The 18312-nt window shown below is 44.8% G+C and overlaps 1 protein-coding gene across 10 annotated transcripts in view; it reads left to right on the forward strand.

Moving 5' to 3' along the window:
• The first annotated feature begins 1751 nt into the window (after positions 1–1751).
• Positions 1752–18312, forward strand: part of ap3b1a (adaptor related protein complex 3 subunit beta 1a) — an 84935-nt gene continuing 68374 nt past the window's right edge. For 3 of the 10 annotated variants that reach the window (XM_064309288.1, XM_064309285.1, XM_064309286.1), the window contains exons 1-6: positions 1753–2065; positions 9590–9665; positions 9979–10053; positions 13160–13255; positions 14624–14784; positions 15069–15135. In XM_064309288.1, coding sequence (XP_064165358.1) covers positions 1920–2065; positions 9590–9665; positions 9979–10053; positions 13160–13255; positions 14624–14784; positions 15069–15135 — 621 coding nt within the window. In that variant the 5' untranslated portion in view covers positions 1753–1919. Of the gene's footprint in view, positions 2066–7689; positions 7973–9589; positions 9666–9978; positions 10054–13159; positions 13256–14623; positions 14785–15068; positions 15136–18312 lie in introns of those variants that run through there. The other 7 variants (XM_064309281.1, XM_064309280.1, XM_064309284.1 and 4 more) reach the window with 6 other exon arrangements.

Raw genomic sequence — 18312 nt, forward strand, 5'->3', positions numbered from 1 at the left:
AGCAGTATTTTTGCAATAAAATAAATATTATTTAGATAAAAAACAATCTTATTTTCTGACAACTCAATAGACATATCTCCAAGGCTGGAGAATACCTTGTGCGTGTGTGCGTGTGTGTGTGTGTGTGTGTGTGTGAGTGCATGTGGACTCCATTGAGATTGCTTGTGAACAAGAAGCGTTAATAAAATTTATAATTTATTGTTTGTAGCCTGCACATATATGACTGATATGTACTGAATGCTTGTAATATATATCTCTTTTCTGCTGGCTACAAGCCTAAAAATAGCAAATATTCCCAGTCTCTTGTAGTTTCAAGTCCTTCACAGCCACATGGCCCCACTAAGCACATTTTTAAGATGAAAAATGTTAATATATACAGATATTGTATACACCAGTGGTGTCAAACTCGTGCCATGGAGGGCCGTGTGTATGCAGGTTTTCATTCCAACCAATTAATGCTGCCTTAATTGAGTCCAATTACTCATTCAGCCATATGCGTTTAACTGCATTGAAGCACAGAATATAAGAAAATTTTTATTTAGACAATGCGGGTCACCATAGACGTCGGGTCACCATTGTGCACAAACCTGCATCCCTAATTCAGCAAATAATTTAACTAATTATATAATCAAGATCTGAGGCTGGAATGAAAACCTGCATACACACAGCCCTCCATGGCACGAGTTTGACACCACTGACATATACAATGTACCAGCTTTTCTTGGTAATCCAAGAAAAACTGGTACATCTGACGATTTTAATTACATTTGAAATGCTGTCGTTAAACAATGTGATTACCAGAGCTTTTGTGATTACTGAGCTTTCCTTGTACTCCCCATCTTTATACATTTATTTTTAAAAAGTCTGATCATCTAATTGAATATAAAAAACTCACCATGCAGCATGCTGCTTGTGGCTGTTCTATTAAATTAGCTTAGCAGATGCCCTCATTCAGAAAGTCTTTGAGATGAAAATATATATCCTCTATTAAAAAACCTATCTGACCGAGTTGCATGTTTATCATAATTTGATGACTACTTTGTACTGATGTTCAGCAATACTTAAGAACGTATGCATAGACCTCTTGTTGATCTTCTTGTTAAAAAGTGTAATGCAATCTTACAAAATACTCTTTGACATTGTCTCCCTTGTTAAGTGATTACATTTGTCATGTATATTGCATATTCACAGTGGTATAAGACAATGAGGTAACACATATGCATACTCAAAAAAAAAAAAAAAAAAAAGGAATGGCATAGATTGCAAGTGGACAGCTATTGAGTTATGTTTAATTTTAACATGGACATACACCCTTGTAAAATACCCTAAGGTTATTTAACATTTCTGGCATGTTTGAGTTTGAAACTCTCCAATTCCTATGCTGTGATATTAACTACAGCCAGCGTTCTTTCATGTCACCTTGCTGTAGGCTGAATTACGATTAAGTATAAATCTATCATAGCCCTACAATCAACCACATAGTGGTCTATGGGCTCCTTTCTCTTTTTGTCTTTCAGGCTACCCTTTTGCTGGATACCAACAAGGTCTGACAGCTACTTCAACACTTGCTACTCGTATTATACTGAGATAATTTCAGCCCTTTCATTGCAACTCAAGAACGTACACCCAACTCACTCCGGTTTCTTTTAGATTTTGATTGGACTGTAGCAACGGTTACCGCGGCAACGGGTGGTCAGGTGCTTCATTCATGGGGTTTGCTTCTGTCATGTGACTTGACCTTTCCATCTCGGTGCTACTTCCGGTATTGCGTGGAAGGGAGGAAAAAGTTACACGTTTGATGAAAAGTTCTGTTTTGTTTTTTGTTGTCGATCACTAATTTTTCGTCATAACAAATAATATTTTGGATTACGAAAAAATCAGCAAGAAAACATATCTGCAGTGCATTCGCAACAATATAAATGATGAGTATGTCTGCGAACAGCTTGTCGTATAATGATCAAGGAGGAGCGGATTCTGCTATTGAAGTTGGGCAGGAGACTACTCCAACCTCTTCTACGACTGGCTCCGGTGCAGGATTTGGCCTCTTCAGTTCTGATTTTAAAAAGTAAGCCTCTTTTCTTTAATGATCTGGCTGACCAGGGAAGTTGCACTGCTCTGCGATATAGGTTAGTTAGCTAACGAACTATTTCCAAGCGACAAGCTAGCAGGCTAGCTATCTAGGATGAAGCTCCCCCCCACCACATTTAGCTATCGTTACCGAAAACCCACCAAACAGTCGAGCGTCTGCGTTAAGGTCGCGATCAAAGCTAATATTCCCAAATGGTCCCTTCAAAAGCGATGACTATTATGTTAATATGCAGAAATAGGGTTAATAGTAATATTTTCTTCATAGCATTTTGACATCATCTGTTTGACAGTCCTGGAAGCAGTGGCAAAACGATAGGGAAGTTACTTTTGCTCTGTACACTTTTTAATATAACTAAATAGCATAACCATCAAGACCGCCTGAACAGAATAAGTCATTCACAGTTTAACATAGTTCGTCAAATAACTGAACAAAGGGCAAACCATTTATTAGATACATCTAAGAACACCGTTTATGTTCAAATAATATGATGATAGTGTGCTTAGGCAAAGGCCTGACGAAATTTATGACAAAAGAAAAAATGTAAAGTATTGGGGAAAGAGGAACTCTGTTTAAATGACGAATATGGTATGATTATACCTAGCAGATAAAACAACAAGCATGTTTAAACATGTTTTTAATGGGTCATAATTGATTGGCCACCAAGATACAATCCCACTTGCTATTAGAATTTTTTGTGAATTTGTGCCGCTAGATGTCAGTAAATTTACACGTCATGGTGGGATTCTTTTTGTAAATTGAACATGTAATTGGGCTGTTATATATGTTTCATTTTTACTAAAAAAAAAAACAAAAAACGGTAACTTTAATGGCAACATATGATCATTTTCAATTGCTTTTCAACAAAGGTTCCTAGTGGTTTTGAGTTCTCTAAGTGATCTAACCAATTCGATGTGCTTTTAAACTAATTCCAGCGCGCTGACTACTTCTCCACAATGCTGTCTATATGCCATTGATGTTATTAAATTGTTTTATGAACAAAATTTTTTTTCTGATTTGAAGCATATTAACTGAGAACTTGACAACAGATGAGGTGTGCGTGTGTGTGTGCACTGGCAGGATGCTTTTAGGATATTATGTGAACCTTACATAGATGGAATGGAAAATGATGTGCCTTTTAGTTAAATATTTAACAAACCTGGAATCATTAGAGATTTTCAATAAGGATTAAAGTTTTCTAAGCAGCTCTGCAAATTTCTAGTTTTCTTGTTTAGCGTGGACTATCATTTAAAAAGACTTGCATAATAAGTAGCCTAACTGTGACTGCATAATGATTCACATTCACAATAACTATTTTGTATTTTCAGCAAAGCCTAATTTCAGACCAATACAGATATAAATTTTGCAGGGGAAAAATTCAAAGATTACCAATATGTCGGCCAATACAGTGAATTATTAAGATGGAATGAGAATAGACCTTTTTCTGCGTGGACTGTCTACCAAGACAACTATACAACTAGGCACTTAGAAGGCTACTTTCTTAAACAAAAAATTTATATTAAAGAATATTTTGTTAGCATTATTAACAACCTGTTTTACATAAACCAAATTTACATTGAACATTGTGACTGAAGTAGTCATCAGTGTTTTGAACATCCCTCAGTTATTGGCCATCAATACTGGCAGTCCATAAGGGACACATTGTAAAACATGAAGCCTTGCGTCTCTGTGTTTGCACCTGCCAGGGAACTCCTCTAGTTCACATAGATGTTCCCTATTGTACAAAAAAAATATTTTCACAAAGCAATGCTTTGTATCTGTTTCTATTTTCTGTAGGCAGTAAATATGAGAAAATGAGCTCAGGTCAAATGGTAGCCTGCAGACCATAATCTGTGATAAACAGGTGGCAAATGAGCAGGTGCCCGCGGACATCTGTCTGAAAACACTCTGAACCCATCAGCACAGATGTTGCTGAACTGGCCAGTTCTGCCATTGATAACTTTATCTCCAGTGGACCACTTGTAGCTTATTAGTCTTTGCTATCTAGTGCTGCTAGCTTGCTACTGATCAGAGTTCTGAAACTGAGCCACGGCTTCTGGCTGTTTTTCGTGAATTCTTGCTTGCATGTAAAAAAATACATATATATGTGTGTGTGTATATATATATATATATATATACATTTCTTTTTTAGGGAAAATTTCAGTTCCATGAAGGCCACTAAATCCATGCATAGTCTTAGAAGTTTTTGGCTGGACTGCAATAGCGGGGCCAGCCCTATAAACGCGAATGTCTGTGACTGAGTGACCATTGGTCAGCCGAGTTATGAAGTTACACCATTGGTTGGCCGGTCCAGCCATATACTAGGTTTTGACCAGGTCTTGTTTCAGTATCGTCACTAGGGTGATGTCTTGATGACTTTCGATCGGTTTCAGTGTGAAGTGGCCCGCAGGAAACAGTGACTGCTCTCTAGTGGTGTTATCGTGTTCCCGAGCATCTTGAAGAAAACAGATGGTCTTGAGGAAAAAGTGGGCTACGCTGGGACCGAAACGTTCGCATTGCAGAGACCTATCAGTGATGTGTGTGTTTGCCACAGTTTCTAGCTAAATAACCAATCAATATCCGTGATAACCGCCTCGGCGCGTTCTCTCGCGTATTGGACTGGCAGGCTTCCCGGCTCCGGTCCGGATAATCCTCTCTCGGCCCTGCTGCCAGCCGGTGTGCGGTGCTTCATTAGCGCTGTGCGCCGCCGGTGTGCGCCGCCTGCACGCCGCCTGTGTGCCGGAGAGTCCGGCGTGCGCTGGGGGTACGTCCCGCCTGGCCCGGTGAGAGGGAGCCTTCTGTTAGTGTCGCAGGCAGGGAGATGAGCAGCTCCACCCCCCGGACTCTCTCAGCCTGCGCCTCAGGCTGCCAGTGTTCCTGTGCACCCCCCCCGTCCTGCTCATCTGCGCCCTGGTCTTGTGACCACAGCCAACAACGCTCCCCCCCCCACACACACACACACACACACTGGCTTACAACAGCGAGAGTTTTAATTTCACAGCGTGGTTTCTTTTTTTATATTTTAAGTGGTTGACTACTTTTTCAAGATTGCTTACGGCCTCTTTAACATTTTAACATTATTACTTTCAACGTGTTCTTAATTTCTGATTTTATGAGGCTGTTACACTGGTATAATTGAAATATCAAAGTTAATGTGAAGTGTGTTCAATTTCAATTGTTATTTTTTTTTTTTAAGGAAATATGCCTTATTGCTAAAGTTAGACCCGGGGGCCAGGGAGAGCGCATATTAAAATCCGATGTGTGTTAGGGTAGTCTTTGAGCTGTAAACGTCGTAATTAACGCAGTAAAGTATGAGGCTGCTGTTTACACGAGTCCGAAATGGTTCTGTGCAGCTGGCCCCGGAATTCAGGGGAAAGACAAGGCTCATCTTGTAGCGCCCCTCGCAGCATAATCATTTTGTAATTAGAGCAGAGGGGATTAATTGGGTATTAATGAAGGCCGCTCGCCCATGTCGGTGTACACACTGCGCCTTCTAATGACTCTCTAATTGTCAATGGGCAGCTGATCAGACTTCATGCGGGGTGTCAGTCATTGTCCTGTTGGGATTGACACATGGAGACCGGTTTGTGGCTGAGCCTTGCTTGTCCCTCGCTCGCTCCCTCCCTCCCTCACTCACTCTCTGCTCTGTCCCCAGTCAGAGGGTACCATTGTACTGCTGGGAGGGGGGGGGGTGCTTGTGTCACCAGGCACAGGCTAATGTCATTTAGGTTTAACTACCTCGCTCCCATCACATGGTCAGAATGCACCCTGGGCCAGTGATGGTGAAGAAGGCACCCATTGAAGAGGCAGTAGATCTGGAATGAACCGTATGGAATTTATTGAAGATTCTGTGCTTCCCATAAGCAGCCAAACACAAGGCCTATATTTTGGCCACCGCCTGTTTAAATTATTCAGTGGCTTATTGGATTTAATGGAAAACACTGGGCTACTATAGACAAGTCAGATCAGCATGTTTTTTGGATACCAGAAAACGGTATCAGTGAGAATCATCATAACAGATGGTGGAAACGAGACAGTTGATCATTAATTATTTATGTATTTATGTATATTTTTTTCATAAAGGAAAATGTATGTAGGCTACCTATTTACTACATTGGAAGCTGTTTCTCTTCACTGTTTAATAATGGATATGACATACCATTGTTTATGTGTGTGTTCAAAACCTTGTAACACTAGAGGGCAGCCTTTTACAGTAATTGAATATTTTTGAAAATGTAAAAAATAAATTTTGTTACATGATGTTTTAGAATGTTTTCCTAAGGTTCCATTGGCAGTATCACAGATTAAAGTTTGCCAGTGATAATTGGTGACAATGCTTTTATGCATTGTTTCATCATCCAAGCTCAGCCTGTAGCCTCATTTGAGTGAACCGGTGGGCATAAAATCCCCACCAGTTCCTCCCAGTCTAGGCGCCATTATCCCTCAGCGAGCTTACGAATCCCAGCAGTTGTGCGAATGGTGTGTGACTGCGCTGATATCTCTCGGGTGTCAGCCTCCCTGGGACAGATTTATGACTGGCAGATTTCCACGGCTCGGCGTGGAAAAGTAAACATTTTAAGCGCGGTTAATCGCTTCGCGCAGGCCGCGTTCGGAGGGGGCTCGGGGGGGGGGGGGTGGTGGGGGGGGGTCGGAGCGACGCGTTGTCGGCTCGTCGGCTCTGAAGCTCCGGAGCAGGAAGCGGCGGAGATAGAGTGAGGCCTGTGTGCCCGTGACAGGCGTGGAGAGCTGCTGCCAATCCGTTTGTCAGGGGCTCCCGGCTCGCCGGCGCGCGGGCGTGGGGCGGGCGCGGGGCGTGAGCCGTCAGAACGCTCCGCTGACGGGCGCCCGACGCCCACGTTTCACAGAGCCGCGGGCGGCTCCCCTCCGCCAGCGTTACTGACCCCTCATCGAGTCTCTGAGAACCGGGTCGGCTTGTTCTCGCTGTTCCCTTCTCCCCCTTTCTCGCTTCTTATTTCACGCGTTCTGCGAGCTTTCAGAGTACCGCGCTGACTCATGAGCGCTCGGACGCGAGGTGGTCTGATGCTGTTAAACAAACACACACTGGCTTCCGTGATTTCAGTACACTGAAGTACACACAGTACCTTCCGTGATTTCAGTACACTGAAGTCTTGATGTTTTAGCCGAACTGAATTGATCTTACGCAGACATTATAGTCGCCACAATGTCATGGTCCACCCCTCAAGCAAAGGCTTGCGACTTATTATTATTATAATTTTTTTATTGAACTATTGAAACCTTTGTGGATTAGTTCCTCCTGGACAAGTTCCTCCTGTACATTTCTTTTTTTTCTGCCAAATTCAGATTCTTTCAAAGAGTTTGAATCATGCAGGCAGTATTGGAGGGGACCACGAGGGACTAATTATTGTTCTCCTCACAGTCGTTGGGAAAGTCACGAAAAACAGCGCGTCCGGTTGTGTCCACTTCTTGGGGGGGGGGGCGGAGGAATGTTTCAGAGCGTGCCGATGAAAGATCCTTAGTGTTGACGGAGAGAGGTGATAAGGCTGGTCTTGGCCGTGGGCCCCTCCCTGCGGAAGTGCCTGGTCCGAGCCACCCCTCTCAGCCCGTGCGGCCGCGTCTCAGAGCCCGCAGCCCAGCCGCTACGAGGGCTAGCCGGAGTGCCGTGTCTTCCGCCGGGCGCCTGAGGGCCGGAGGGTGGCGAGCCGGGGGCCCCGGGCGGGCAGTGCGCAGGATGCAGGGCGGCTTCGGCACTCTGAGGGGGGAGGCGGCGGGCGCCGTCAGGACGGCCTTGCTTTCGGCCGAGAGCCTGCAGCTGGCCATCAGACCCGAGCCTGCCGTGGAGGAGCTGGCGCTAACCAATAGCAGCCGTCCGGAGGAGACGCCAGGCGCTGGGTATGAGGCGGTGCGGTAGTGTGCACATAATGCCCGAGCGTGCATGGGGCAGTGTGGAGAGAGAGCCAGTTCAGTTTGAGTCTGTGCTGTGTGCTTGTGTGGTAGTTGTGTCTGTGGCGTGGCAGTATGTGTGTGAGTTAGTTGTGTCGTGGCGTGGGCAGTGTAGTTGTGTGAGTTCAGTTTGAGTCTGTGGCTGTGTGGCAGTATGTGTGTGAGTTTAGTTTGTGTCTGTGGCTGTGTGGCAGTATGTGTGTGAGTTTAGTTTGTGTCTGTGGCTGTGTGGAACTATGTGTAGCCTTGTTTGTGCATGCAGGTGTTGCTGAGCAGTATAGCTGAGTAGGTTGTTTTACTTTATTGTAATCATAAGTAAGTTACCTGTGTAAATAGGTTGAAAATATTTAATTATTATTCACAATAATGTATCCTTCTCAAAAATTATTAAAAAGTAATGCAACTGAGACTTTTTTCTTAGTTCTAAGTTTCTAAGATTTCACTGCATTGTTGCATCTCCTGAAATAATACTTTGTGTCGAGCACCTCAGTATAACCAAAAATTTTAAGGTATTATTTTATTTAATGTAAAAATGTCTTCTGTATATTTACTTTCTATTTAGTATGGAGGGGATACACAAAGCTTGCTTTTGAGGCCTGTTTGTCATTGTGTCACGCTGACCCAGGGACTGCACACAGTTACACATTTGTAAACCACAACATTGTTAGCAGCTATTTAAAATGACTCTAAAGTTATTCAATTATGCTAGGCTAGATTTTCTTGATTAAGTCAGTGAAAAGAATTTTCCAGAATTCATGATTCATTAGCCGCAATATGCAGCATTGGAATGTTTAGCTAAAGTTAATCATTAAACCACCATCTGTGCACCACACACCCTTCCTCAACCTCCACCTTGTACTGCAGTAGTTCAACTGCAGTCTTGTAGTGTGAGAGTACCACAATTTCCTTTCAGTGAAGTTTTGCTTAAAGACTGACACGATTTTCAAAGTCAAAACTAAAAACAAACAAATTTAGGCATGCTTGAAATTCATTCATAACTACTTCAAGAATAACCTCTCAGAAATATGTTACTAACGTGTTTTTAGTAGCACAGTGGTTTTACATCATTTTGTGCGGCATACTGTTCAGTATTAATTGTCAGCTGGAAGTAGGCTACATGCTTACATGCAGTTAATTAGCCTGTTCATTCTTAAAATTATTGTGAATTTTCATTTATAAGGGGTTGTTGGCTGGTGTGTTAGAATGGTTTTTGGCACAGTAGGTTCTGTCTTTCTGCTAGAAACATGTCAGGTAATATGCAAATGAGTCTGCCGTTTGGATAATGGCTGAATGGGTGTACGATGTAGTTAAGGTCCTTGTCCAGTTCAGCTGGATTTCATCTGATGCCTATCAAATTGAATGTAGAGCATTATCTGACAAAAGGCAAATGAATATAAAAAATAACCTTGGCCTAGGCTAATGGATGGCTTGGAATCACTGGATATCTGCGCATGGTTTTAAAGTGTGTGTTGTTTTAGTTTAGCGATTCTCAACCCCGAATATTTCCCTTTTCACTTTGAGGAAATGATTGTGGTCATGGCAGCGCCGTTGCTTGATTATTCATTTTTTTTGTTGTTGAAGGAATGACGACCTCAAAGAAATGCTGGAAAGCAACAAGGAGTCCCTCAAACTGGAGGCGATGAAAAGGATTGTCGGGGTAAGAGCTGACCGAAGCTATGAACACTGAGAACATGCATTCAGAAATGTATCCTGCGCCAGTGAATCTCTGCTCTGAAATGAGTATCGTTCTGTACGAGTGCCCCTGTATAAATCTAGTTTTTGACAGTATTAATTGTGCTCCGTAGACTCCGCTTGTAGCACCACGCTAAATTGTACAATACTCTACCCAAGTGCTGCAGCATTAGATGTGCATGCAAGCAGTTGATGTGAGCAACTGTCCCTTGTAAAAGGACTGTGAGTGGAGTGAACTGTACCTTCTAACACCACGTTGGTTTGTGTTCCATTTGCAGCTGATCGCCAAGGGGAAGAACGCGTCGGAACTGTTCCCAGCAGTGGTGAAGAACGTTGCGAGTAAAAACATTGAGGTACGACGCGCTTGATTGGTCTTGCTTCACAAAGTCTCACATATTCCTAAAATAGTCAGTCAGGAGTTTGGTCCACTGCTACCTACCGTTGCGCAGATCGTTTGTAAATCAGATTAGTCAAACAAGCAATTGCCAACCTGTCTTTCAAGCAGTTTTTTTATGCCTGTGCAATGGCCTATTTGAAAAGGCATTGAAAACCATTGTGTGTAGCTTTTAACAGTAAGTAAGCCCAGAGGAGCCGATTGTCTTATTTCTGGTCACACGAAGCGAAAGCAGAGTTTTCCAAGGCTTTTGTGTCTTTCTGTCAAATCAGATTAGAATTCTGCCTCCCGCTGCCTGGTAACGAGGTGTCAGGATGTTGTGCGTGTCGGGGAGGCGGGGCCACGGCTCGCCTGTGACCCAGTAAAAGCTCACCGGCACGGCGAACCGCACAATGGATGCCGGGTCCAATGAGTCACGAAGTCCGGCCCGTGAATATCGATTAATAAATGAAACCTCTGGCAACGGGAGAGCCGCCCGTGTTTCTGGGGGCCTAATGCGTTTCTGTTTTGATTAGCTGCCAGGCAGGGCACCTCGTTGCTGGGAGTGGTAATTGGCGATGGAAGGCCCGCGGTCACGTCCAACACCGCTGTTCCCCCCACACGCGGCCCCGCCTCCCCCTCGCCCCCTCCAGCTCTTGCAAGCTGGCCCAGGTTCCTGTGCACCCCCACCGCCTCCCCCCCCCACCCCCACTCCCACTCCTCTGGCCTCTGCTGGCTGACATTGATCGCATCTAATCAGAAGCAGCGCAGGAACAAATCGAGTGTTTTGCTGCCTTCTGTGATTTAATATCAGGACGCTGTGTTTCTAAACCAGTGCAAAAGCGCTTCTGGAACAGCAACCGTGAAGTGTTTTTTTTTATTTATTTTCTCTCTCTCTCTCTCTCTCACACACACACACACATGCACGCACACTCTTACACTCCTTTCAAAAAGAAAGTATTACAGAATCCATCAAGTGGTATATTCGTTTAGATTGGCGGGTTATGAGTGCTGAAGGGTTTCCGTGGTAGCGGAGGCGGCGATGTCCTCTGGGTATGGCAGTCGCTGGTCAGAGACTTGCGAGGTCAGGATTTTATTTTCTGATTTAATTGTCATTCACCTGTGGATCAGTTAAAGGCTGCCGTGATGTGTTAAGCTGTAATACGTTTACTGAGCAAACGGCGGGCTTTGCCAGAGCTCTGCTTTTCTCAGTGTTATCCTTCCGTGTCAATTTTTTTCATTCCCCAACAAAAATAAATCCCCACTCTAAGACTAAAGCCCCATTGGCCCTTCCTTATTGCAGTTTTTAAAGTTGAAAGGTAAGAGATGGCTGCTCTGTATGTACTTGTGTGTTATAGAGTACTTAATTCAAGTATTATGGCTGTTAGGGTTGAGTATCTTTGAGTGCCAACACACCATCCTTGAAATATGAATGCCATATCTATGCCATATCGTGTATGGGCATAGCATGCTGTGGGTTACACCTAAGCAAGCTTCTATTTCTATATTTACTCAGGGATTGTATAATACTGTATCAAAGAGCATACTGTGTGATGCTTAAACTAATCAGATGTCCATGTAAATGGACCTAAAGTGGAATTCATGAGTTTTCACTGAATTCAGTCTCGCTCCAGTTTCACTTTCTGACTATTTTAGCCTAGGTGCCTTTTTAAGAAGGAAAAATAGTAGATGTCACTTTCTTACTTTTTTATTGTGTAGGTGTGTGTCACAGATTGTCTACACTCATTTTTGAATGACACTTTCTGGCATTACATATGCAGGCTCAGTCATATTGTTCTAATATAGAAACGCAATAGTGAAAATTGAAAGGTCATTCAGCTCTCAGAATAAGATAGGAAAACATGAAATACACAAATTTTTTTACATCTTGTTTTTCCCATTTTTGTTATTCTGTATTGTTCTTGTTATTGCATATTGAGTAACTCATAGATACATGAGAAGTTACATATGGAACATCCCTTATCTGGTTAACAGTTGAATAGAGTACTTCTGATTGTGTCCATTACCATTTTCTCTGCTGCACATCTGGAAAATTGTCTTTTTCAAATGAGTTTGTGGGGAGTATTAAGTGGAAAATAAATAGCGAAAAACAATCTCTCCTCTGCTATGAGGCGAGCATTTCTGCAGCCTCCATACGATCCTGCTTTTCGGCCAGGGTAGCCGTGGCGTTTTAAGAGCGCCTAAAGGTTCCCCCGTCTCGTGGGTGACTGCGCCGTCATGGGAGTCCTCTCACCGCAGCAGCCCCTCTCCGCTGCTTAGAATTCAGATCAAAGTCCGGGCGTATAAATTGAATTAAAAGCCGGCGGACAGATTGGCACTGTGTCCGTTTTTAAGTGAGTTACGCCATTAATCCTCCCGGATAATCACGCGGGGCGGTGATTGGAGGGGCACGCCGGGGGGCCGGATCGGGCTCCTTCAACCTGACGAATCGAAATGAATTATGAGAGGTCCGATCTCTGACCCGGCAAGGCGAAACTCATCAGCCGCCCGGGCAAATATTTGCTCAGCCTTTCCTCCGCCCCGAGGAGAGAGGGGGGAGAGGGCGCAGCGCAGGGGGGGGAAGTGACGACGGGCCCCGGCTAGCTCGCTCGCTCGCCGAAGGCGCGCCAGCGAACAAAGCAGGGGCCTTTTTTCGGAGAGGCCCTCTGAGCCCGGGCCGGCTTTGTTACCCTCCCAAGAATAACAACAAGTCGGCTCTCGCTTCATTCAAAAACATAACATAAAACAAATAAAAAAATGTAAAAAAATGTTCTAGACTCGACTCGGAGGAAGGAAGGAAGGAAGCCGGCCGGGCGTCGTGGCGGCGCTGAGGCTCGCCAGAAACGCGTCCGCGCCGTTCTCCGGAAGCTGATGTCTGGAGCGAACGCTGATGAAAGCAATTTATTGGCAGCTGCGGGGTTCATTATATCTAATGAAGTGCAGTTAAAAGGAAATGAAAATACCGTTCAGGAGAAGGAATGCTGTTGGAGGGAATCCCTCATTATCTGCCGCCTTCTCTGGCCTGTTGATGAGAGTGATGTGGCGGCCATGTTATTTCATTTTTTTCCCCCCGCTTCCTCCTGCAGCTGAAGAAGCTTGTCTACGTGTACCTGGTCAGATATGCAGAGGAGCAGCAAGACCTGGCCCTCCTGTCAATTAGCACCTTCCAGCGTGCCCTGAAGGTCAGTCGCCCCCCCCCCACCGCCCCCAGCCTAATCCCACAATGCTTTGCCACTGAAACCGCCAGTTGCAAATCATAGAATCATAGACCTCTGCGATTTTCTCAGTAGGACTTGGATCTTTCGAACTGAGTTTGTCTATATTTGTGTATAATTCAACTAAAATTTAGCAGATGCTCGAAAATGTGATTTGTATTCTTTTTTGGACAAATGAACGATGCAAGTTCTCACTATGACTAAATATTTACTTACTAACCTTCTATTTCAGCTAAATTTATAGTTACATATATATAGTTTCTTCACAAATCGTTTCACTTGAATAGAGACCAGAATATGTGCACAGTGCTAGTTTGGAAAAATAAAACATGCAGTGATTTCAGTCAGATTACCCAGCTAGTTCAGCTTGTGAGGTTTTGGGTGGTTGAGTGGATCCTCAGGAGTGAATCTGAGACGCCGTTCCGCGGGCGTGCGAAGCGTCCGCGCGTGATTTACACTCCGTGCTGGCCGCGGACCCCTTCCCGGCTTTGTATTCTGGCGCGCGCGTGCGCTCCGCGCCCAACCTGCAGGAGAAGTATTGAGCTATTCCAACAGCGGCCGCCGCCGCCGCGCCGGCTCCCGAGACGCTGATGTTCTGAAAGCCGCCTCCGTGCTCCCCGGCGCCCGGAGCTGAAAAACCCATTTCAACCCCTGCTAGTTCTCAATCACGCTTCAATTTAGCCCAACATCTGGGCCTTTGAACGAGCCCCCTTTCCCTCCTCCGGCAGCGCGGGATTGCTGGCGCTGCACTTCTGGCGGTGCGCGGTCTAGCGTGGACGGGCCTGTCCTGTCCTGTCCTGTCCCGGCCGGGGTCCGGGGGAGAGAGAGAGACGCGCCGGCGAGGCCGCAACCCCCCCCGCCCCCCGTGGCGCGGGGGCGGGGTGCAGCGCGACCCGCCGCCGGTCATGTGACGCCCCCCCTGCCGCCGGCAGAAGTCGATATCAAACACGGGAGCCGCGGGAGAGTCGAAAATGGTTTGAAGGCATCGAAACGAACTCCAGTCTTATCGAATGTGGGGAAAGGCTAATTTGTAAAAAAAAAAAAAAAAGCCTTTTATTTCAATCAGTGATATCAGCGATTAGACATGGCGCAATCAACGGGTTTAAAAACAGGAAAGAAGACAGTTGGGATTTTGTTTGCTACAGTCCCACTGAATAGTGCCGGCCTCGTTCCGTCAGAATCTGCCGTATGACACGTTCTGCTCGCGTTGCCTGGCGCATTAAAGCAATGATAGAAATGTTACACCGCTGACTGCCTGCTTGATTTATTGGGAATAAAAGGCTCCAGCCTGCTGACTGCTGATGTTTAGCGTCCTGTCTCTCTTCCCGCCGAAAGGATCCAAACCAGCTGATCCGAGCCAGTGCCCTGAGAGTCCTGTCCAGCATTCGAGTTCCCATTATCGTACCCATCATGATGCTGGCCATCAAGGAGGCCTCCACCGACCTGTCCCCTTACGTGCGCAAGACCGCCGCCCACGCCATCCAGAAACTCTACAGGTAAAGGGGCCCCGGACACGCCCACGTGCGCTCGAGGAGATTCCGCTCGGGCTGCGCCATTTTGAGTTTCGTTTAACTGGGTGCAGGCGCAATTTCTTTGCGCGATGCGTTACTTCTGCCTTTTGGTTTCTGTATGTGTCATTTTGTGTATGTGGAAGTCAATTGCAATCCTGTGCATGACAATGGCAGAATGGCCCCTAGCATTTTGTCCTTAACCAGTAAAGCCATGTTTGTTATGTGATCGCGTTTCTCGTCCGCCATTTTGTTTCTGTTTATGTCCTCAGCCTTGATCCAGAGCAAAAGGAGCATTTGATTGAAGTGATTGAAAAGCTGCTGAAGGACAAGAGCACCGTAAGTAGAAAATGAATTGTTCTTTTCCAGCATGGTTGTATTTATTATTTCTCTACTTTTCAAATCAGAGCTCTTAATTGATTGGCAAGTTATGTGCACACCTGTGTTCTGAAACAAGTGTAGGCAATTTAATGTGACTATGAACATCGCAGCTGTACCCTCACAGTGGTTCCGGGGGCAGGTGTGTGTTTTGGTGCAGGTACTGCAGTTGCACACATGGGGGAGCCCAAACCAAGCAGTTTTGACCGGCACATTTTTGTTTTTAAGTTGCTTACTTCCCTGGCCTTTCAGGGGAAATGTGGCGTCCTGTTTATATTCAAGTCAGATTCCAAATCTTCATTCAGTAGACTGAAAATTAGCATTTAGATGTTGTTAGTTTACATATTCTTACTTTTCACGATTAATCACAAACTCACCCAACACTTGACACACAATACACAACACAGATTTAAGAAGTGACCTCAACCCACTGTAAATTATACATTTAATATTCATTATTTGCCTTTTGTGTAGTAGGTAAATATATTGCAGTTAATTTGGTTTTATTTGTATGAATGCATACAAATTTGAAAGCGTTTCCTCCTTTTGTAACTTATTTTAGGTAAACTCACGGAGTGAGCAAAATGCATTTGGCCACCTTGTCATCGCCCTATAGTGAAATCCAATAAAAACATTTAAAATCATGTAAACTCAAAGACAGCATCAAGTTATTCTGTGTGGAATTTGAGTTTAACTGACTTTCAATTGTAGCCGTACTGTCTCAGTTTTTTCATTGTGCTAATGGGCAGAAAGAGGACACACAACTTCATAAGTATATAATCGGGCCTGGAAGCAGAGAGGAATGAAGCGAAAGACCAAATCAAACCAAAAGGTGTAAAAAATGGCATTAAACTCAGTGCTACATTTCTCAGGACAGCCAACTGAACCTGCCTTAAGACTCTTGAAGGCCAGGAATGGACTTGCAGGGTTTTGTACATAAAGTGTCCATTCATCACTCATGTATCAGAGAGGGGGCATGTCTTTCACTGGCCTAATAGGTTAATTGCTTTTCAATATGCAAGCTACAAAACTGTAAGCTAAGGTACACAATGTAACTTTTTTAGGTTTCAGAGATACCATTTGTGATAATTTGAATATTCTCTGGTGATTTAATGTTTGTGGAAAAGTACGATAGGTGAACATTTACACTGTCATCTGCTATTGTTTTGTTTTTAGTTTTTAGAAACATAGCAGATGTCAGGTTAACCTTAAGGCAGGTTCATTTGGCTGTCCTGAGAAATGTAGCACTGAGTTTAATGCCATTTTTTACACCTTTTGGTTTGATTTGGTCTTTCGCTTCATTCCTCTCTGCTTCCAGGCCCGATTATATACTTATGAAGTTGTGTGTCCTCTTTCTATGGAAAAATAGATACAGTACGGCTACAATTGTAAGTCAGTTAAACTCAAATTCCACACAGAATAACTAGATGCTGTCTTTGTATTATTTAAATACAATTTGTTTGAACCGTGCCGTTATGAACCAGGCTATTCAGTTCTGTCATAAAGGTGGTGCTGGACTCCAGGACTGTTTGACCTGCCAGGCACAGCCAATCAGGGCAGAGTATAATGTGTGATTTTACAAAGGCGGGTTGCCGAGTGGCTCAGTCAGTATAGGCGCTTGCTCCGGATGCAGGCTCAGCCCTTTTTAGGCACTTCTAGTTCAGATCCGGGCTGTGTCATTAGCAGCTCTGACTGGAAGTCTGCAGTAGGGGGACACAGTTGGCGAAATCTCTGGAGGGGTCCCGTGGGGAGAAGTCAGCTAGGATTTTTCGGATCGCATGTGTGCGACATCCCGATCATCTCGTGCTGTTAGTGAGATGTGCTGCTCATACAGTCCGCCCCAGCTCTTCTGTAGTACAGTGTGACTTGCAGTGACAAATAGCTGCGTTATAGGTGCTGTGGAGGAGTCCGCACAGCACAGCACTTCCTGTGACAGTGTGGGAAGAATAGCGGGAATATTATTGCTTGAGCAGCTGATGACTATTTCAGCATTGGCAGTTGGAGCTAGCCTGAGAGCTGGTGTCTATTAAAAAAGGGGCATTGCAGACATTTAATTTTATGTCTGTTTTACATTTCTAATGGGGTATTAGCAGTTATTTTAGCTTTTTAATCGCAGGCCTAGTACATTATAAACCGCTGGATTTAAACCATTGCCAGCTTATAAACAGACAAACTATTTATCCACAAATAATTATTTTTGTAGCAGAATAAGAAATAGTTTTGGATTGTCTGCCATCTTGCTAAAGCAATGCGACGCCTCTCAGCATCCCCTGATTGGTTTGGGCCTGGCTGGGGGAGTGGTCAGGGTTGGCTCTGTGAAAGGATACACAGTGGAAGCCCAGCTTTTGGGTTGTGGTTCATCCTCCCAGTTCCACCTGGTTCTGTTTTCGGTCGTGGAAAAGGGGCTAATGACTGCTAAATTAGCCTTCTTTAACACCCGGCCATTTAAGGAGGCTTGCTAACCCTTGTCACAGGGCAACTGGGTACAAGAGGTCACTCTTCATTAGCTGCTCTAAAGGGGGGTGGTTGGAGATTCAACACAATTTGGTACTAAAAGTAACAGCTTATGCTACTAATGAGATTTTGTGATGAGGAAAATAGATTTAATTATTTCGTTAGGAATTTAAGGTAAGGTTTGTTTTAGTGGGAATTATCCTGTATAATTGTACATGCTCAATAACTGAATAACTAATGGCATTTTAACAATTTCATATGAAGTGATGTAATCTCTGTGTGACGGCAGCCACCGCGAATGCAGCTGCATTATTGTGTAAGGAAAGGAGGCCGTGCGACTGGCTAACGCAGCCCGTTAGCGTTTAGTAGCGTAACGAGTGCAGGAGTGAAGGTGCGCTGCCCTGTCTGGGCAGAACGAGACGGCGCGGCTGTAGCAACCTGCGCGGCGTCTCTGTTGTACCGCTGACAGGCCTGAAGAGAAGGCCTTCGGCTCGGCTGTTGTTCTTGTAAGTCCGGCTCTTCTAACGAGAGCTGACAAGAGGAGAGCCGAGCCAGGCTGACGGCATTGAGAGCCTGTAGGACACCTCCCCAGCGCCACCAGCCCCACTTGCACCACCAGCGCCACCAGCACCACCAGCGCCACCCACGCGCTGCTTGTGTAGGCCTGGCGACAGTCGCTTTCAT

This window comes from Anguilla rostrata, chromosome 14 (genome assembly GCF_018555375.3).
Source record: "Anguilla rostrata isolate EN2019 chromosome 14, ASM1855537v3, whole genome shotgun sequence".
Taxonomy (NCBI): Eukaryota; Metazoa; Chordata; class Actinopteri; order Anguilliformes; family Anguillidae; genus Anguilla; species Anguilla rostrata.